The sequence below is a fragment of the Pteropus medius genome, unplaced genomic scaffold, assembly GCF_902729225.1.
Source record: "Pteropus medius unplaced genomic scaffold, Ma_sr-lr_union100, whole genome shotgun sequence".
Lineage (NCBI taxonomy): Eukaryota > Metazoa > Chordata > Mammalia > Chiroptera > Pteropodidae > Pteropus > Pteropus medius.
Genome location: NW_024342471.1, coordinates 27,851,888 through 27,872,596, shown reverse-complemented (window position 1 = coordinate 27,872,596; position 20,709 = coordinate 27,851,888). Strand labels below are relative to the sequence as shown.

Genomic DNA, 20,709 nt, shown 5'->3' with positions numbered 1-20,709 from the left:
GCATTCCTCGAAACCGAAAGACTCGTGGAAAACAGAGACCGACCACACTGCGGTCAGTACGCGGCCCACGCAGGCACTGTGCTCATACGCTCGGGCTAAAGAAACTGCTCCTTAAGGCTGCAATAGAGCCGAGAGGTGGCGGGGCCCCAACCCACCTGTGCCACCTCCTGCCTCCCCCCCCCCCAGCCCCGCCCCAGCCCGCAGGGCCGCACTCACGCTGTCGGCATCTTCCATCCACGTGTGCTTCCGGTCTTCCTCCTCGATCCCGATTCCAATCACGGCACGCATGACTGCCTGGCAGGTAGCCACACTGCCAGCCTTGTCACACTCTTCGGCATCCTAAAAGAAGAACGCAAGACTGGATCTGCAGTGCTGAGCTGCAGCGGCCCAAACAGCGAGAGCCGGCAGGTGGTGTGGGCTCCGATGCCTTTGGGCCGTCTGTCCTGCTCGAGCTGTGCCCATCCCTGCCACCCAGCAGGTGACTGCTTGACACACACCTGATGAAGCTGCACCCACCACTCTAAGCACCAGCTGGGCACCAGGTGCTGTATGGGCAACGCGGTGGCCATAAGAGGTCCTGATGCGTTAGAAACCTCCCAAGTAGCTTGACTAGACGACAAGTTCATGGACACTGGGGTCCGTTGGTCCAGGAGAAACACGCCAACCACACAGACAGACCTGTTAGGGCCCCACACCGAGACGGGGAGACGGGAACCTGGGGCGCAGAGGGGACCAGTCACTGGGCAGTCCACCAGGCAGGTGGGCGGCCAGACCAGCACTCGGCCTCGTGGGCAAGAACAGCGTGGGACGCAGAAATGCACCACTGCGGTCTCCTGCCACCCATCAGGAAAGGGCTGACAATGCCACAGGCACAACACACGGTTCTCCCAAAAATAAAAACGTGAATGACTTTTAAATGTCTGAAAAGAAATTCGAAGCCCTCCTTTTTAAAACGCTCAGTAAGCTACGCAGAACGTGTCATCTACGTCATGCAGCAACACAGAAATGCGCGCTGGCCCCCGAGGCAGAGGGGCGCAGGTGTTCGGACGCAGCCGGAGAGCGCACAGCGACCTCTGTGGGGGCCTTGAGTGCCCTCTGTCAGAATAAAAGGTGCATGTGTTGGCCGAGCGACTCCACAGTAAGGACTTCACCTGACAAATATGTTCACATGCATGCAGAGCCACGGAAGCACCAGGACACCTGGGCGGCAGGAGAGTGGACAGCCTCGCGCTGCGTCGTCAGGGTGGCGGGCGCTGTGCTGGCAGAGGCAGCTGGACATGCCACCCCGGGGACTGAGCTGGACGTGCGCTGAGTGCAGCGTGGCATCAGAAAAGCATCCCAAGGCCAAGACGCGAGGAGAGGGTGCGCGCTAGCACGGCGGGAGGCCGGCGAAGAGCAAGGGGTGGTGGCCACGGGCGGGGCGACGGCTTGAGCCTGGCCCAAGGGGCCTGTGGGTCTGCCGCAGTGGGGCAGGAAGGCTCTGGGGGTGAGCCACCCAGCGAGCCACATGGTCGGCTCTGTCCAACTGCCACGTGGAGGGCAGCATACAGCAGGTGCCGTGGGGGCCGGAGGTGGCAGGTCTGCCGAGTGGGCAGCAGTGGGGTGACGAGAGGCACCTGGACCTGAGAGGGGTGTGAAGGGAGACGAGCTGCTCGTGGACAGGCGCCGTGCGAGGGGGTCCCGCAGCAACCCACGAGGCGGGACTGCGGGGCCGTCTACTGAGGTGAGGAAGACGGGGGACAAGAAAGTTGGGGGGCAAGCCGTGAGACGCGTTCTGGACACAGCAGGTTGGGGTGCCGCCTCACAGGCCAGCGGATGCGAGGTGTGGGGGGCGCCCGGAGCAGAGTCCACGTTTGGGCTTTCCCGGCACGCAAACTCCTTTCTCAGCAACAGGTGTGATGAGCTCGCCAAAGAGGTGAGCATGGAAGTCTCGAAAAGGGACTTTGGGCCAAACCACCCAGATATTTAGAACGTGAGGAGAAGGCAAGCCAGCAAAGGAGGCGGAACAACAGGACGGCAAGGCGCGTGTGTGCGCGACGCAGGTCGGAGGTCGGCCGCTGAGGCTCCTGAGACGGGCTGCAGGCGCACCACGGGGTCAGTGTCTCCGGGACTGGGTTCCAGAAAGAAGGGGGAAGTGGGAAGTGAAAAGTCAGGGATCAAATGTCAGTCAAGAGAGTCTGGAACATAGCAGGTACTCAATAAACAGAGACCTGCTCAGGAGCCAAACGCCCAGAAGTCATCACGCTCTTCGTAGGACATCATGAGAAATTTACTCGGTCACCTTACGAAGACTGAACACAAAGCTGGTGTCCGTTCAGGACCTTCACTACATTCTGGTATAACCAAGTAGTAGCATAAAGCACATTTTCAGGAAATCTCAAAATGAATAAAGGTCCAGCTCAGGTCGTGTACTTTCTGCACACTGGCACAGTCAGTGATGGCCTGAGAGCTGCCGAAAGGACAGGGCACCTGCATCACCTCCTGCCGTCACCCTCCCTGACAAGGTGGAAAGGCAGGCCAGCAGGCGAACTCGCCAGGTGCACCCCACAGGGAGTTCAGGAGCGGGAGTCGGTGCAGGAGGCACCTCCGGGGCAGACAAGGCCCCCACAGAGGTCGCCGTGCGCTCTCCGGCCGCGTCCGAACACCTGCGCCGTGCGCTCTCGGCCCCGCTCTACTCTGCCACACGGTCACCGGGCCCAGGAGCAGCCGTGCACCCTGTGGGGACACAAGCAAGCGTGGTGCTGCTGGTCAAGGCCCTCCCTCCTGAAACAGCCAGATCCTCAGACAAAACCCACGAGGCAGTGCTTATCAGGACACCAGACGCCAGTCACGAAGGGCTATGGGGACAGACACAGTCAGGGGAGCCCACGTCCGCCCCGGTGCAGGGAGAGCACCCAGGAGAGGCTGGTGGAGGAGGGAGCACCGGCAGCTCCAGAAGACCCAGAAGGCCAGAGGACACGGACCGAGCACGAGGGGACTCCAGCCTGCCCCACGGAGGGCCCCGCCAGAGCATGAACGCTTGGAAAGAGCCAGTCGAAGGGACTGGCAAGAGCAACCCTCAGAGGTCACAGGGCCCAGGAACGGTCCCCACCGGCCAGGCTGGAAACCCCCAACACACGCAGGGCACGGGGCAGAGTGCACAGAGAGGTCCTGCCTCCAAAAGAGAATGGGCCCGACTGTCCCCGACTGCCCACGTCTCGGGTCCAGCCTAGCAAAGCATCAGAGCAAGACCTAAAGGGCCAAAACGTCTCCAATGACCACACTCAACACAGAAGTCCACGGTCCACAGGAACATAGAGACGTCCAGTGCCCAGCAAAGAAGAATCACACTATCTGGCAACAAATCAAAGATTACCGGGCACGAAGGAAACAGGAAAATACAAGTCACAATGAGGGGAAAAGGCATCTCCCGAATCGACCCAGAGCGGACGCAGATGCTGGAACGAGCAACCACCGCGCCTGCGCTGCACACGTGCGCATGGGAGAGACATGGAGGACGTGTTTAAAAGACCCAAATTAAATCCCTAGAAATGAAAACTGCAGCGGTGACACAGCAGCAGGCTAGACATCGCCGAAGGTCAGTGAGACGCAGGACAAAGCGACAGAGGCTCCTCGAAACGAGACAGAGAGAAAAGAGCAGTTTTGAAAGATGGCCAGAGCATCAGCGTGCCGTGCGGGCTGACGGCTCACTCAGCGAGCAACACCAGACACGGGCCCCCACGGCTGGGAGCGAGACAGGGGCGTGGGCTCCCTCCGCTGCCATGTGCCCCCGCGCCGGAGGTTCTCACCACAGCAGACGGGGAATAAAAGACATCCGGACTGGAAACAGGGAAGTGATATGGTCTTACAGAGAGAGAACCCTAAAGAATCCAGTGAAACTACTACGATTTCATAAACGTTTTCAGCAAGATCACAGGACACAAACTCAATGTTCAAAAATCAACTCTATTTTTATACACTAAAAGTCAATAATCCAAAAACAAATTTGAGAAAAATTCTACTTATAATAGTACCAAAAGTAATAAAATATTTTGGAATAAACTAGAGAAACGCAATACTAGCACACTGGAATGTCGCTGAGAGATGGCCCGCGTTCAGATCAGGGGACTAACATCGCTAGGGAGGCCAGCATCCCCAAACCGACCCGAAGAGTCACTCCATCAAACTCCCAGTGAGCTTTCTGCAGAAACGGGCAAGCTGGCCCTAGAAACCACAAAGAACCAAGCATGGCTAAAACAATCTTGTAAAGAACAAAGGAAGACTCATGTTTCCTGATTTCAAAACTTACGGTAATCGGAACAGTATGGTGCCATGCCAGCACAGACATGCAGCCCAGTGAAACAGAACTGGAGTCTAGAAACAAACCACTACGTTTATGCTCAACTGGCTGTCCACACGGCATGAGGACATAACGGTGCCAGAACTGGACATCCATACGTGAAAGGAAGTCAAACCGTCACCTCGCACCATATGTGACTGAAATGAAAATAGACCAAACGTCAGCCTTAAAACAAGGAAAATCTTAGAAAACACAGAAGTGAACACTTATGGCCTTGGGCTAGGGAAGGCTTCTTAGATATAACACACAGAACATGAGCACCAAAATAAAAAATTAGATGAACCGGACTATATCAAAATTAAAAACATTTGTGCCGCGAGCAATCTCATCGCCGAAGTCAGAAGACAACACAGAATGGGAGCAAATATTTGCAAATCGTGTCATCTGATAAGTAACTCGTACCCAGAATACATGTGTAAAGAACTCATAACTCAACACAATCCAATAATAAATGCATAATAAGCAAAAATAAAAGGATAACTCAGTTTTAAAGAGGGCAAAAAATTCCAACGCCTCCACGCTGCAGTAAAAAACAGCATACGAAGTGGAAGCTTGTCGCGAGACAGTGCACTTACATAAAACGTCCAAAAAGTGAAAATCTATAAAGGAAGCAGAAAAGCAGATGTACAGAAAAAGCATGTGGCTGCCTGGGACTGGGGGAGGGGTGACAGCTACCGGGGACAGGCTGTCCTATCGGTAGGACACGGCTAGGTTAGATCGCGGTGCTGGCTACACACGTCTGCATACACCAAAAACCACGAAACTGTACACTTTCGATGGGGGAAACTTATGGAACGTTAGCACCAGCTTAATAAACTATTAAAACAAAACAAAGAAGAACGTAAAAACGAAGAGCTCATCAGGAGCTGTGCGGCAACTTCCAGCGGCTTCCTGACTGCACTAACTGCACCTGAGGGCAGGCGGGTAGTTGGAGACACAGCGGACACAAATCTTCCAAATGTCACGAAAACTATAAATCCACCGATCCAAGAAGCAGGACGAACCCAGACGTACACGGGGAGTGAGAGACCACGGACCCGAGGCTGGGTCCGGGCGGTCAAATTCCAGACGCGCGAGGACCTGCACCCGGCTTCAAACCTGCCGGGCACAGGGAGGGGCCGCACGCTGAACGCGGAGTGGTGCCAGCGGGCCACCCCTCAGCAGCAGCGACATGCCCTCGCTGGCTCCCTGGGGTAGCTCAGGGGCAGCCAGCCAGGACGCTGGAGAGCAGCAGCAGCAGGGACTGTGGTGGCCGGGGCACAGAGGCGGCGAGGCGGGCGGCCTGGGGCCATCTCCCGAGCCCAGGGACTTGCTCCGCAGACCAACAAGAAGCAATGCTCCCCAGGCTGACATGCGACAGGCTGGCCCAGGAGACAGGCGCCCTTCCCAGCGGGCTGGCTCGGTCAGGGGGCTGACAGGAAGGGGCGCCCACCACAGGTGGGTCACAGTCTTCGGAGACGCTACTAGCTAGTCTACCGAAGCAGCGGAAAGGGACGAAGGGAGACGCTGTGAGGCTGCCTGTCATCCCCTTTTAGGCCACATCAGTTTCTACTCGCAAAGTAGTGCTCGTGACACGGGTCCAGACACCAAAAACCCTTCAGTCTCCAACCCCAGTGTAGACCCGGGTTTGTGACGCTAACAGCGAGGCTGCAGTCACAGGAAGAACAGCCTGTGCCTGGCTGGCCGGCCAGCGTGGGGACGCCGTGACACCTGGCTGCCGCTGGGAGTCCTCCCCAACACCTCACCTGGATCCACTGCTCGCGGTTTATCTCCACGCCATTGGCCCGCAGTGAGGTGATGGCCCGGTCAACGATCTTCTCCACCATCTGCGTGTTCCCGTTGGCCTCCTCCAGCTTGGCAGCTGTGATCCAGATGTGCCGGTCTGTGGGAATATTCTCCCGGGCCTTATTTAAGACCTTGCGGGCATTCTCGTAGGTCTCCAGCCTTGCCAGAGCGAGCCAGAGCTGGACAGAGAGACACCAGAGAAAGAGGACAGTCTTCAGTGGGACTTGCCAGGGCAGGTGCTGAGCCAACCTCGACGGCCCTGGCACTTGCGCAGGAGGCTCAGCACCAGGCAGAGCCCGCCAACGTGTCAGTGGCATCTCCTCCTTATCTGACAGCTGCTCGGTTATGCTTCTGACACTGCAGTGACTCTCTGATTAACATGAAAAGTTGACAGATTCTCGGTCACACATTTCAAACACTGGTTCAACATACGTCGTGTGCCAGACTCGTTCCAGGGCTGGAACAGAAGGTGAAGCCGCCTTCGCAAGCTAAACGGTCTCGTGGGCGCTCGGCCTCCTACAGTTCTCACACCCCAGCTGTTGATTCTGCAACGTTTCGTCACCAACCATGTGTACGGGCTCTATTTACTTTTATGTAAATAAACTAAGAGTAATTTTGTTTGGAGAATTTCACAATGGCCTTAAGGATAATTAAAGACATACTGGATAGCATAAAGCCAAGCCTGGAAGTCACAGCACAGAACGCTGTGGGCCAGAGTGTTTAACGCCAGAGCCGCCCCCCAGCTGAGGATGAGGGCCGACCTCGCGCTGGGCTGGCGGGCGCGGGGCTGGCGAGCGTGCGTCAAGTTCTCGCGCCTCCCCCCTTTCGGGTTCCACCTGCAAACCCTGGGTCGAGAGGCCGGCTCCACACGGCTCTCTGCAGTGCTCGGGGATGAGCCAAGGCCCGTCCTGCACTCTGCGAGGGGCACAGCTGAGCACAGCCGGACTGCCCCCTAGCCTGGCCACTGTGTGACAGGGCAGCAGCCTGTGACACCACGCTGCCTTCCAGGCCAGCAGCCGCGGCCTCGGGGAGCGCACTGCTTAGCTGACATCACTTCCGGACACCGAGCTCAGGCCCAGGCCTGACGGGGAAGGACTCGCCTCCACGCTGGTGGGGCAGCACTCCACAGCTCGGCTGAGCATGATCCTGGCGTCCTCGGGCTCTTCCAGCTCAACCGCCGCCTTCCACAAGCGAACCGAGTTGGGGACATGCTCCAGGGCTGGGAAAGTCAAACGAGAAAGCTGGTCACAGACAAGGGGAAGCGAAAGCAGGATGTCTGTCCCAGCGGACACCGCTGCCCGCAGGCTCAGAGGGTCTCTGCTGGCCGACACGTGGAATGACAAACCTGCCCTTTCTACAGGTCCTCTCAGGTCTGGACACAGCTGATAGCTGCGGGTGGCACAGAGGGCTAGACATCACCTCTGCTCCCACTGACACCTAAAAATCAGCGTTAAACACAGCGCCGTGCAGAAAGCCCAAGAGGAGGCAGCAGGGAAGCCTTGGGCTCTGTCTGGGCCCAGGCCGGGCAGCACCCGAGGGCTGGCTGAGCGCAGAGGCGGCCAGCACGTGCAGTGACATCAAGGAAGGGGACAGACTCCTGGAAGAGACTATGACGTCCCGCAGTCCGGACACTCCCCAGCCTCGGTGTAAGAAGCAGAGCACGTTCCTTCTTTGGATACAATTTACCAAAAAGCCCCGAAGGACAGAGAAACATGGAGCCTGCAGTGGGCGCCAGGACGGCAAGGCCCGGCCAGCTACCATGCTGCGCTAAGGCTCCCTGGAGAAGCTGCAGCCAGCGGCACGTAAGGGACAGTGCAGACAGGAGAGCAGTCTGACTGAGAAATACCTGTGAGCAGAGGCCAACGTGATGTCCAGCCCACAGCCCTGTGGGGAGGACACTCGGGTGCTGTCCTTGTGCTCACGGTGACCTGACAGTGACAGCTGCTGCAAGGTGCCACATTTTGTGGGCCAGAGTATGTGCTTTCAGGGTGAAAACCCCACTTCTACGCAGCAGCATCAGTTAGCAAAGGGGCAGAGCTCCACACCTAGCACGGAGAGCTGAGGCCCAGCCCCCGGGCACGCCGCTCATAGGCCCACACGTGCCTCTGCTAATGACACTGCAGTTCAGAGGTCAAGCACCATGCCCAAGGCCATAGCCTCCTGAGGTCTCAGACTACCCTTCAGGGCGCGAGTCCTCCCAAGAGAAAATGAGGATGTCTGCTGTGCCCAGAGCCAAGTTCAGGCTCCAGAGACCCAGGGCTGGCACGGCGCCCCAAGTCCCTGAAGTCCCTGATGCAAGTAGTGTCGCCTTAGTTCTTAAACATCAGATCTCTCAAACAGTGGCTGTCAAGTATTCACCCAGGGCAAAATCAAACCAGGCAGCACCCAGCTTTGCCCCAGGCAGCTGGAAACAACGCTGTTTTGGGAGCACTCCGAGGGTGGGGGGTGGGATGGAGCTGGGAGGGCAGGCCAGGGAGCAGGGGAGAGGCCGGCTGGGATTCCATGTCCTTCCCGAGCAGGTTCTCTGCCGGGGGGAGAGAAGGGCCAGGAGGCCCATCGCCATCGAGGGTCAGGGCAGCCTGGGAACAACTGCTCGGCACGCCCGGCAGGCCCACGCGAGGGCCCACCCCCCCCGGCCTGAAGCCGACAAACCGGGGCTACCTGCTGGAGGACAGGAGGTGGCCACAAAGACGGCTGGCCACTGATCACGCAGCGGTGGGGAAAATTCAGTAGAGCTTTCCTAAATAAATAATGCTAACTGCCCAGAGTTCCATGTGTTTGCCATTTGAGCACAATTTTCCTGGCTGAAAAAAGGTAAGCAGCTGATGTCTAAAAACCAAAAAAAAGTGCTAACTTTCTGCTCCTGGCCTCATTTTGAAGAGACTGGCTCTGAGCATTTAATGGGTCACAGCACTGCAGCCAATAAAGCAGAGCCGCGAGAGGAAGCGCATTTGGACGCACGAAGCATGTGCGCGGCGAGGACCGGCACGAGGTGGACCCCGCCTGGCCTCTCCCGAGCGCAGACAGCAGTCGGAAAGCACGTGGCAGCACTCGTGCGGCCCGCTGTCACACTTCCACAATTCCACCCGCACACACGTCGTAAAAACGAGGGCTGGAGATCGCTCGCTGAAAACTGCCCCCAACACCCCATAACACGCCCTATCTTGCTGATACTACAAGTTCCGATTTGCTCTGAATTGGCGGCCTAGCACGTGCTTGGAGTCAAGGTCAGGAGCATCGTCCACCCGGGAGTCCTGCTGCAGGGAGGGGTGCTGCGCCTCCTGCTGGCTGCGCAGGGCAAAAGCAGCACACGTGCCCACAGCAGCTCCGTCCCGGCAGACTCTCGGATGGAATCAGCGCCCCCCGGCATGCCAACCGTGCAACGTGCCGTGGGCCTTTACAGCCCCAGGAAGCTGAGGCGCTGCAGGCTCACTGCCACGCAGGAGTTTTAGGAGGTGGGAAGGAATACAGCTCTGGTGTGACTTCACACCACGTGGCCACTCCTACCGGCCGGGGCACCGGGCTCCTGGACGACGCGGGGCAGCTGATGCCCACGAAGCCTGCTCGGTGCTGGGCCAGCCTGCCCTTCACACCGGCCCACCCATCCTACCGAAGCTGGTTCTGGACAAGTCTTGCTCTTGCCTATAGAGAAGAGGGCCCTGGGCCGCAGACTGATGGCCCAGCTCGCTCACGGTCCCCCAGCTGGCAAAGGCCTGGAAAACGTCCCGTGTTCTTTAACCAGCAGAACCTGAGCGAAGCCAGGCAAGGCCCCTCTCCGGGCGCAGGTGCCAATGGCCTGCCGCACGAGGCCAGCCCGGCGTGCCCGCCCCGGTGGGTTCTAGGGGCTCACCTTTCCGAAGAACCCGCTTCTTGGCGCGGATGTCCGTTTCCAGCTCTGCTGCTCTTATGTAAATCCTAACAGACTGCGGGAGGTGACGGACGGCTTGGGCCACCACGGCCTTGGCTGTGTCCCCAGGCTGCAATCTGGCTGCTTCAAGCCAGACATCTTCACTCTGGGGAAACACAAAAAAGGGTAAGCGTACGTGCAGGCCAGAGCTGCAACTGAGCAGCAGGCACCCCAGAAGGGCACGTGTGAGCCTCAGAACAGGAGGGGCTGGCTCGTCAGACCCGTAAGGCTCCTGGGTTTTCCAATCGAACAAAAGTCCATCGGCTTGGTGTCTGTACCAGGCACCCCTTGTGCCGCCGAAGCTTGGGACTGTGGGTACAGCACATCCGTCTCAAAGTCGGGACACGCTACGACTGAGAGAAGAACACGGCCTGCCCCACGGGACAAAAGCTAACCCACAGACGAGGTGGAGGCAGATAGGTGGGCCTGCGCTTGCCCGGGAAGCTCTCGCCGTGCCCCAGGTCCCGGGCTAAGTGTGCACTGGGCACCTTTCCCTGTCGGCGAGGCTGTGGTCACTTAAGAAGGTATCGCAGGACTTACCAAAGCTTCTTTAACCATTCCACCTCCCAAAAAGAGCTGGAACATTCTGCTGAGAATCAGCATTGACCTTCAAGGTTTTTACGTTAGGTGGCATGGGAGAGCTGAGCAGATCAGCTCCTTCTAGCTAAGGCTACCCTGCCATTTCCAAAGAGGGGACAGGCCTTCGCGCCGAGTGGAGTAAAGCAGGGAAAACGCCTTTCCCACGTCTCCTCCCTTCCCCAGCCTGTCCTACCATCTGCGATTTCCACATTGAAAGGCAGGCAGCTCTGCACTAACTCGGGCTTCTCCCACGGGCGTCCTGCGTGGCACAGACACCGAGGGTCCCCGGGGTGGGCGCCGTACAGCCTTCCAGAACGCCCGGCCACACACGTACCTTGGGACACATCTCAGTCCCCTTCATAATGAGGTTTCGAGCCACCTGGAGCTTCCCGGTGACCTCTTCCAGGCGGGCTGATGCAATCCAGGCTGGTGGGTGGTGTGGGTTTGTCTCTCGAACAGACTTGAGGAGCAGCCGTGCCTTTTTGATATCACTACAGTGGCGAGACAGCACACGGGATCAGGCCGCCACTGCTGAGAGTGTGCCCGAGGCGCCACAGCACAGACACTGAAGTCCTAAGTGAGACCACCAACTCAAAGCCCTAGTCAGCACTGCCCCAGCCGGCTCAGCGCGCACGCCAACGGGCGCTGCGCACGGAGTTCAAGGTCAGACACACGGATGTGATTAGCCAGGGGTCTTCTGGCTCAGCACGTGCATAAATTGGGACTATTACTTTTCACACACTTAAAACGTCCACAATGAATAGACGTCAACATATTTTAAATGGAAAATCAAACTATCCTACCATGTTTTTCTTAGAACCTTCATATCCTATTCTGGCTGTATGTTTTGCAAAGAAAACCCAAAACTTTCTAGTCAAACTGAGTCACACCGTGACCCACCGGTCCCAGAGAACACTCACTTGATGTCCCCTCCGTGGGTCGGGATCATGGAGTTTAAATCTGTCAGATAGCCCTTGGGGTCGACCACGGTCTGCCCGCTCACTGAGTCAGACACCTGCAAGAGAGGCCGAGCCAGGCGGGTGAGCTGGGCCAGGAGTGCCCGACGCAGTGCTCAGAGGGTCTCCAGAACCCCTTCCCAGTCTCCACTATCAGTGAAGGAGGAAACAACCCAACTCAAACACCAGTCTGTGATGGTGACAAACAAGTTCCATCTACAGGGAATAAAGGTTAAAACAAAAAGAACGAAACCATAAATGTCCCCAGAAAAAACATAAAAAGGTTTACGTGAGAATGAGTGAAACCTAGAAATCATAGAATAAAACGTTATTCCAATTAAGTTCTCGAGTTCGCATAGAGCAGTTCATTGCACCGTTCCTTCTAGTTCTGAGTCTCAAAATCACCATGATAAACAACAAAACCCAAGTTAAATCGGGCAAAGGGTCCCAGCTAATGCTGCGAGACAAGGGGGAAAGGGACGCAGACTGGGAAGAAACAAAACTGCTCACGAACGACTTCGTGGTCTACGGATAAAATCCAAAAGAATCACCAAAAACATCCCACAAAAAACAAAAAACAAAACATAAGCAATTACAGCAGCAACACTGCAGGATACAAGGTAACATACAAAAGCCAAGCGCTTTCCTGTGTACGTGCCACGAACGAACAAACAGAATCCGAAATCAGAAACACAATACTATTTACACCAGCATCCAAAAACGAGAAATACTAATGTGCACGTGACCTATATATACTATATCTACGTAAAAAAATCCAGAACTCTGGAAAGCTAAGGTAGCAGAGAAGAATCTACGTTAACAAACAGGAAGGATCGATGCTGTCAAGGTGCCAGTTCTTCCCGGCTTGACCTGCGGATTCAACGCAGCCCCGATGAGAGCCCCAGCTCGTGCAATATGGACAGACTGATTCTGAACCTCACGCGGAGAGGAGGCGAAGACCCAGAACTGCCAGCGCAGTATCGAAGGAGAAGAGCTAAGTCGGGGGACGGACACCAACTTCGGGACTGACGGGCAAGCTGCGGTGATCGAGACGCCGTGGTATTGGCGAAGGACCAGACACAGAGACTGCCAAAGGGAGTGCGAGCCCCCTCTGGGCCATCACGGCTCACTGGGACGCAGGAAGGAAACACGTCTACTTCTAGGTAAACGGATGGACGTTAAGCTTCACCAACACTGAGCACGTGGCTTGTCTTGAGTGCCTCTTTCCGGTCAGCCTGTCAGCAGCCCTTAACCGCCTGGGACAGCCTCCGGGCCCTGAGGGGGAGCAGGAGAGCCATGCCGGGGCCAGCCCTTTGCTGCTGGCGCTGAGTGCGGGCCCTGCAGGTGGACGCATCGACCGGCCTGAATGCAGAACCCCACCGCTCTCTGCAACAGGACAGGGAACTGTACGGAGTCACAGGTCTGCTTAGCATGTGACAAAGCACTTCAAAAGACGAACTTCTTAAATATGCATCAGTTCTATGATCAGAAAAAAAAGGTTTTTAAACACCACCTGAAGGAATGTTACGTGACACAAACTCTCACCTGGCTCAGCCTCATGTCCATCAGAGTGTTTCTCGCCTGGCCAATCTTCCTCATGTCCAGCTCACCTGTGCCAGGTGTCATCAACCCAGGTGTCATCCCACCTGGGTACGGAGTGTTCAGCCCGCCTGGGTAGGGTGTGTTCAGACCTCCGAATTGCTGGAGAGAGAAAGGCCAGAGGCGGGCTTGCTCCCTCCGGGGAGAGCCCACCTTCTCTTGGCAGCCCCCGCGCCTCCAGCCCCTGGCCCCGGCTCACAGTCTGCCGGGGGTCCACGGAGGTGTGGTTCTCTCCGGTCTGTAAGTGTTTGGCAAAGAAGCTGTCGGGCACAGGCGTCAGCTTCTCGTAGCGTGGGTTCCGCTGGCGCTTGTTCCTGGCATCGCCCACCTCCGGGATACTCAGCCACTCCTCCTCGGTGACTTCCGCCAACTTCCTCTGCAAACACCGGCCGAGAACACTCACTCTCTGGCTGATCCCACACATAGGGGAAAGACTGCTCTCCCGGACCCCCGCCCCAACCAGCACGCCTTAGAAAAGCCTCTGACGCAGAAACGCTCGTCTGCTCACTTAGAAAACGTGTCTGCCGACCTGCTCTGCTTCACTCCAAAGGAAACTGCTCTAAGCCCAGAGGATGGTCCAGAGACCTGACACGTGTGCGCGGTTAAAGTCACTAAGACAACAAGGCCCCTTTATCCCCATCTTTTGTGCGGGGAGAGAGGCTGCTGCGCTATCTGGATTCAACACAGAGCACGTGGTGAGTCTCAGCTGTACCCCGAGCAGGCGATTCTCTGCCTCGTGGGCAGGGGGCACTGCAAACAGCAAGCTGTCCCCTGCTTACTTTGAGGTCTGAGAACTGCTGTTGGATTTTGGGGCGTTCCATACGGTATTTCTCAATTTCTTCTTTCTCCCTTTGCTCCCTAGAAAGTAAAATAAGTGTGTGCATTAGAAATGCTGGCTGTCCATTCTGAAACGAAGTCGTTCCATTAGGCTTCTTAATTAAATCACCACAAAGAATCATTCCAGACACTGGACAGCTAAATCAAATGTTTTCAGGTAACAACGGATACTTTTACAAATGTCATAACTCAACTGTCCGCCAAATGAAAACACGCAGAAGCTCCCTAAAGTAAAACAAGCCGCCTTACTCTGACAGACAGTTGCACTTGAATACAAGTATGTGTGCAGCTCTAAAACCCTTCAAAATTCCAAAGGTAGGGCCAAACTGTGAACACCCAGTGGCCCGCCCAGCTCTCCAACTTGTCGTTGCTTCCAGGTCTTCCACGTAAACAACCAGTAAGCCCCCCACCAGCCTCACTGCTCCCCCTGCCAGACCAACAGGCCTGGCTTCAGGGACAGAAAGTCACTGGGGAACTGGTGACCCGGGATCGGGGCTAGACGCTGGGAGAAATCGGTTCTATCTGAACGTGAAAGGAGATGCTAAACTGTGACGAAGCATCAACCAAGTTAGGCTAACGCGAGTTGACGGAAACTGAGCAGCCGACACTCCCTGACGCTAATGTCGATTTTCCTCCTCCAGGTACAAGGAAAATATCTGCAGCTGGGAACTGAAATGTGCTGTGACAAACCCTGTGCGTGGCAAAGTTCAACACTTTTCCGCCGCCTGGAGTCGGCTCCCACAGCCACCGACGCAAAGCCACACACGCGGGCGCCCGTCGGGTTTTCTGGCCAAAGGTGCTCCACCTGCTCTTGATCAGGCCATCCACCGCAGGGCGCTGACAGCAGAGTGACAGGACACCCTGAGGACGCAGGCGCCGGCCCACAACTCAGGCCCTTCCACAAAGTGCCTGACCCCATCAGAAAGCCCGTGTCGTGAACAGGTTAAGACGGCAGAGGGAGGGGGAGATGACGGCTGAGGAGCGGTGGCGTGAGGACCGCTTCTGATTCTGCCCGAGCTTGGAAAAGAGCAGCGCCACGTCTGGGGACAGGCAGGATGCGGACTGGCTGGCAGGGAAGAAAGAATCGGTCGGTGCGACGAACATGCCTGATGCTCGTGGGAGACAGACCTGGGAGGGGCACGCGGCCTGACGGGCCGGCGCGCACGGACCGCCTGCAGGTGCAGCGGAGGCGGCCGCACGCACCGGGAACGCGGCCGAGACTGCGTGTCCGCGGCTCAACGCTCGCTCCTCGTCGTGAGACCTTCTCCCAACAGTTTTTACTGAGCCACTTTTCTAAGACCACTTAGTACCGTGACTTTTTCTATACGTATCCACGTCACTACGTTTTTTTTTAAATAACTGAAATCCTGATTAGAATCGTCTTTAACATGCAAAACCATGCACACTTAGTTACTGTATTCACGCACATCGAATGACAAGCTTTTAAAAAACTCCCCTGAAAAACTATCGTTCACTTTTCTAAAACGATCTTGGAAATATTAAAAATTCTACGTATTAAGGGAAGTTACAAAATTGCACGTAGAATGAGCAAGAGAAAGAGGAAAGTGAACAAAAATGTGAACTGCCACTTTCTGGGCTTGTGAATAAATGTTATCTCCGTACCTCTGCTTAATCCTATTGTCCTAACGTTCTACGAGAATGTGTTCTTTCTTAATAAAAAAATATAAAAAACTCATAAAAACATCATTGACTATGGTTTGCAAGATCATGGGTTTGCTTTGCATAATCTCCTCAGAACCGGGACAGAGAATTCAGAAAGCTGTCAAATCAGCTGCTACAGACTTGCCAGACGAAGCTCAGCGAAGTCACGCCCGAAGGCGTCCTGCTGAGGGGCAGCCTTCCCTCCCACGGGCCTGCTCGGGCGGCGCTCCTTCCGGCTCACCAGCCTGACTCCCCACCGTCATGTCCCAACACCGACGCACAGCACCAGATTCTCAAGCCACAACTGCCTGCCCATGAGGATTTAATGTGCATTTGCCATTTTCACTTAACTTTTACATTATTTGATACACTCATTAATCAACATCACTACGCCCATTTCGAAGACGGTAACCCTGACACGTAGTGAATAATCCGCGAACTCCGTTGGTTTCTAGAAAGCCAGACATGGAGTTCTCAAGCTCTTCACTCCAGTCCCTAGGCCCCAGAGCTCCTGTCCGACAGCCCAGCGTCCGTCCACGTGCTGCCACCACTGACCAAGACCCAGGGGGCCTTAAAGCTGAGCAGACACACATTAGTCTTGCAACTTTGCTCCAAGTCTAAAATAAGTCAAGACAAACCTTCTGTTAAAAGATGGACAAAGACAGTGAACTTGTTTTACCTTCTTTCTTTTCTTCTTTCATCCATCCTTTTATCCAGAGCTGCATAAATAGCATCAGCTTCCTCATCATCTTTCTCGTAGGGTCCACTTGAGAAGAGGCTCCCAGCATAGCCATTAAACTGAGAACCAGACAACATATTGGGTCAGCTTCTCCTCCACCTTAATCTCCACCAGCAGAAACAGAGAACACTTCAGCTGCAAAACGCTCGCTCAACACTTTTCAATCAGATAAAGCGAAACTGAGGGCCAACAGAATAACTGATCAGTGCTCTTCAGAAACATCAAGGGTGCAAAAGGTGGAGGGACTACCCCAAGTGCAGGAGGCTAAGGGGACACTCAGAGTACAACCTGGGTCGTGGACTGGGTCATAGACCAGAAATAGGACACGGGCAGAAAAACAGGTGGGACTCAAATGACATCTACAGATTAGTTAAGAGTGCCGTCAGTGCTAAGCTTCCGGTTTCCGTAACTGTGCTAACGCCCTGTAAGATGGGGAGAAGCTTGTAAACGGTACTCAGGAACTCTCTACCGCATTATTTTTGCAAGTTCCCTGTAAAATTAAAATTACTTCTGAACTAAATTTTTAAAACCTTTTCCTCTGAGGAAAAATGCCATCGGAACACGTCTGAAGAAAACATCAATTGACCAAACACCAACCAAGGTGAGCACTGAAGCAAAAGAAAGCAAATATTCTCTCCGATCTCACTCTAAATTTTCATTGGCCGAGACAAAACGCCGGTGCAGTGGCTCTAACAGTACCTCTCTTGTGAAGAGAAAGCAAAAGAGCGTGTTCCTTTCCCTTCTTCCTGATGTGCTTTCACACTCTGCTAGCGTCAGCCCATCAACAGCTGAAGCAGTAAACTGACCAGCCACCCCGAGCCACTCATCAGGACGCCAACAGCACGTTGGGTTAGGAAGCTAGACAGCCCTCTGGAGACTGGCAGGGGGCCCACAAATCACCTCGTCATAGTTGGTGTCGTTCAGATCTTCATCATCGTCATCCGCGGCCTGGCTTTTCTTCATCTGGTCCCCCACGGTCCTCTTCCCTGGAGGTGCATGGCGGTCATCCACAGGGTCATTTGCATCCCGGGCCGGCCCAATGTCTGACCGGGTGGTGAAGCCAGTGGCGCTGCGAGAGACCCCAAGACGCCCATTTATCTGGGTGACCTCGTTCCTGGGTTCTTCCCTCCACAGTAGTCACTTAATAACCTCTTTTTCTAACACCTCTAGGAAACCTCCAAAGATCCTAGTGTCAGAGAACTACACGTGGCCAAGCCAGCAAACATTTCCAGTCTGTTCTCTTCAGGCGGGACACTTCGACCCTCCCTGAGGTCACTAAAGCTGTCTGCTTCCTGCCGCCCCACACTTTCCTTGAGAGAGGCTTGCCAGAGCATCAAGCCTCCCATTTCCAGCAACCTCCACATCCAACCAGGCCCTCAAATTCTGCCTGACCCAATCAGAGTCCCCGCCCTGTGCCCACCTGCAGCTACTCTGTGCTGTCCCAGGCACCAAGGCAGACACCATGGCATCAGCTTTGCCTCTCCGTCCCTCCTTCTGCATCCCGTCTGTCACCAAGTTGAACTGAGTCTACCACGAAATCCCTCCTCCCATCACAGCCAGGCACCAAGGTAGCTAGCCCTGCCTGCGCCTTCCTCGCCTTCCTGTGGTCGGGGTAGCCGAGGCGCCTGTCTGCGCACTCCGCCCAGTGCACGGTCCACTCCCACGGCCCTAGTCCCGCATCTGCTTCCAGGCCTCGTCTTTTTTCTAACTGCCCACACACGAAATGTCGGTTTCTTCTATACCCCTGCCACGTTTCTACATCCCTAAATCCAGTTTTTCCTTCTAAACTTGGCTCAAACGCTAGCACTGCACAAAGCATTCCCCGACCCCTGGACCCCCAGAGTCCTAGATCTGTTCCCCTGCATGTCCTTACTTATGCATACACCTCACCTCTCCCAGTGACCTGTGGGCCCCCTGAAGATGGTGCCAATACCTGAGACTTCTGTGGACCCCCCAGATTCTAACATAATACCCCCAACAAGAGAAACCCAGTAGTTTCCCAACCAAATGAATAGGATGATGATGACTGCTCATTTATTCAACGACTTACAGCAGTCATTGACAAGCAGGGGACACCCATCATCTGCCTCAGATGCCATCCCTGCTCCTGGGAAGCTGAGAGTTTAACAGGCGCTGTATGACCCGCGACAACATAGGGAAAGAATGGCACTATGAGCGGCCACACAGAGGAATCTCGTTGGGATTATCGGGGAAATGCTTAAGACGGGGCGGGGGTCTGCCGGCCTGGGGAAGGTGGCCACGCAGTTCCTACTACCTGCCCGAAGTTCGCCTACTCCTCACAGCTCATCTGCAGGCTGGGTCATCATCCATCTCAGAGGCCAGAATCAGGCTCGAAGCCAACGTGGGGTCCAACCCCTAGTCGCAGCGCTCCTAGGGAGCAGGCCGAACGCGCTCGCGTGTCCCCGCCCCACAGCGCCGCTCTCCCTACGAAGGCCGGGCCCCGCCGCCGCCGGGCGCTTAGGGCCGTCCGGCCCGAGTCCCGCCGGTCCCGGCTCCGCCCGTCGGCACCGGGCCCAGAGCCCGCGCCGCCCGCCCGGCCCTCCGGCGCGGCCCGCCCGAGGCTCACCCTCGGCCCAGCCCCGGCACGTAGCCGAGAGGCGCGGGCATGCCCAGGAACGGCTTCTTCTTTTTGTTCATGACGCCGGCGACGACAAGGGCCGCGAAGGGAGGGACGAAAACCGCGGCCGGAGGCGAAAAGACCACCGACGTCCGCGGCTGTGCTGCAGGAAGCGGTCGCGGCCCCCGCGTCACCCGCGCCCCGGAAGCAGAGTGCGAGGTCCGCCGAAGCCCCGCCCACCTCGGGTTCCCCGGGCGGAAGTTCCGAAAACGGGGCTCAGGCGACTTCCGGCCGCGGCTAGGGGCGGAGATGCGGCAGGCGCAGGAGCGCCTGCTGGTGGCGGGGCGGGCGGGCGAGCGCGCAGGCCCCCGGAGGGGTCCAGGGGCGACGCCATCCGCAGCAAACCCGCGGGAACTCGAAACCGGCTGGGCGTCCCCGCTTGCTGCGTGTTCTCGATGCATTTCCAAGCAGACCTGCCTGTACCGGCAGGACCCATGGGTCCTCTCCCCGCTCTCTGAGCCAGCCCAGATGCCAGGGACCCCTCAGATTCAGCCCAGCCGCCACCCTGCCCTTCAGAATCGCCCTGGCCCCAGGGCAGGCCCTAAAACATCTGAGTCGAGCTGCACCCCTATCCAGCTGTGTAGAACTTGTGTCAAGCTTGCGAGCACACACGCTGCGTGTGCTCCGGTGTGCAGACTGCTGCCCCAGCTCTCAGCGCGCAGATTCCTGGGCCCCAACTCGGGCACAGGTCCCTATACAGGCCCTACCCACACTCCCGTCCTACCCTGAACATTCCAGCGGGGGCGGGAGCCCACCCCTAGAGAGCTAACTGATGAAAATAAATGCTGCCAATATGTCGGGAACAAGTCAGTACGTGGGTATGGGCGATCACAGCATGAGAGTGAATTCCATGCAAATGTCTACCTGTGTGTGGGTGGGCATGAGTAAAAGTCACCCATCACCTGTGCTCGCATTCTAGCTAGACATGCATAACTGGACTCTTTGTCCATTTCTTCGTGGCCATGTGCACCTTGGCTCACTCTGCTGTGAGACACCCTCTGGCCCCCACATATACCTGGGGAGAGCACCTAGGCTCTTGGCAAAGAGGCAAAACTTAGGTGGCCAGCCTGGCCTTCTGCTGCATCAGGCAGCCGCCAGCCCCCCCAGCACTCCCCACTGGTGTTCTGGGGCAAGCACCCTCCTCCTGCCCACTGCAGCCTCCTTGGACTTTCTCCTCCCTGTTCCCAGCCCAGCCCCTTTCAGTGCCACGTTTTGGGCACTACTCTGATTCTGGGGCTCCAGCAGGAAGGGGAGAAACCCTGGCTGTCCTCCTGCAGTTCAGTGTGGTGGCGGGAGGAGGGTGTCCAAACTGCCTTCTCTGCGGAAGCCAGTGCCCACTTGAGGAAGAGACCTCTGGAAGGGTTTCGGAGAATGTGTGAATCAAAGGAATGAGTCAGTTGAGGTAGGAGAATGGAGGGAGGTGTTTCGAAGGGGTCAGTCTGGCCCTGGACCGGGGCCCCAGGGGGCAGGAGGTCCATGGAGGGGTAAGATGCCCCACACCACACACGCACGCGCGCGCGGGCGCGCGCGCGAGAGAGACAGAAAAGAATACTTCCCTGCCTCAGAAGCCCCTGAAGACTCCTGGACCCCTGTAGGTGCAGTCACTCGCCCGTGGAGCCATGCCCAGGTGCGCACGGACGCCCCTTGCCCTGGCAGACACCCTTTGCA

General features: G+C 56.5%; 1 protein-coding gene across 2 annotated transcripts in view; it reads right to left on the bottom strand.

Annotated features, from left to right (window-relative positions):
- PRPF6 (pre-mRNA processing factor 6) overlaps positions 1 to 19,190 on the bottom strand; it is a 29,555-nt gene extending 10,365 nt beyond the window's left edge. For both annotated transcript variants that reach the window (XM_039864862.1, XM_039864863.1), the window contains exons 1-12: positions 18,991 to 19,190; positions 17,304 to 17,472; positions 16,344 to 16,462; positions 13,945 to 14,023; positions 13,365 to 13,541; positions 13,112 to 13,267; positions 11,531 to 11,625; positions 10,945 to 11,101; positions 9,975 to 10,137; positions 7,225 to 7,343; positions 6,085 to 6,303; positions 217 to 339 (exon numbers count right to left, since the gene is read on the bottom strand). In XM_039864862.1, the coding sequence (XP_039720796.1) occupies positions 217 to 339; positions 6,085 to 6,303; positions 7,225 to 7,343; positions 9,975 to 10,137; positions 10,945 to 11,101; positions 11,531 to 11,625; positions 13,112 to 13,267; positions 13,365 to 13,541; positions 13,945 to 14,023; positions 16,344 to 16,462; positions 17,304 to 17,472; positions 18,991 to 19,061 (1,647 nt within the window). In that variant the 5' untranslated portion in view covers positions 19,062 to 19,190. The remainder of the gene's footprint in view (positions 1 to 216; positions 340 to 6,084; positions 6,304 to 7,224; positions 7,344 to 9,974; positions 10,138 to 10,944; positions 11,102 to 11,530; positions 11,626 to 13,111; positions 13,268 to 13,364; positions 13,542 to 13,944; positions 14,024 to 16,343; positions 16,463 to 17,303; positions 17,473 to 18,990) is intronic.
- Positions 19,191 to 20,709: the final 1,519 nt, after the last annotated feature.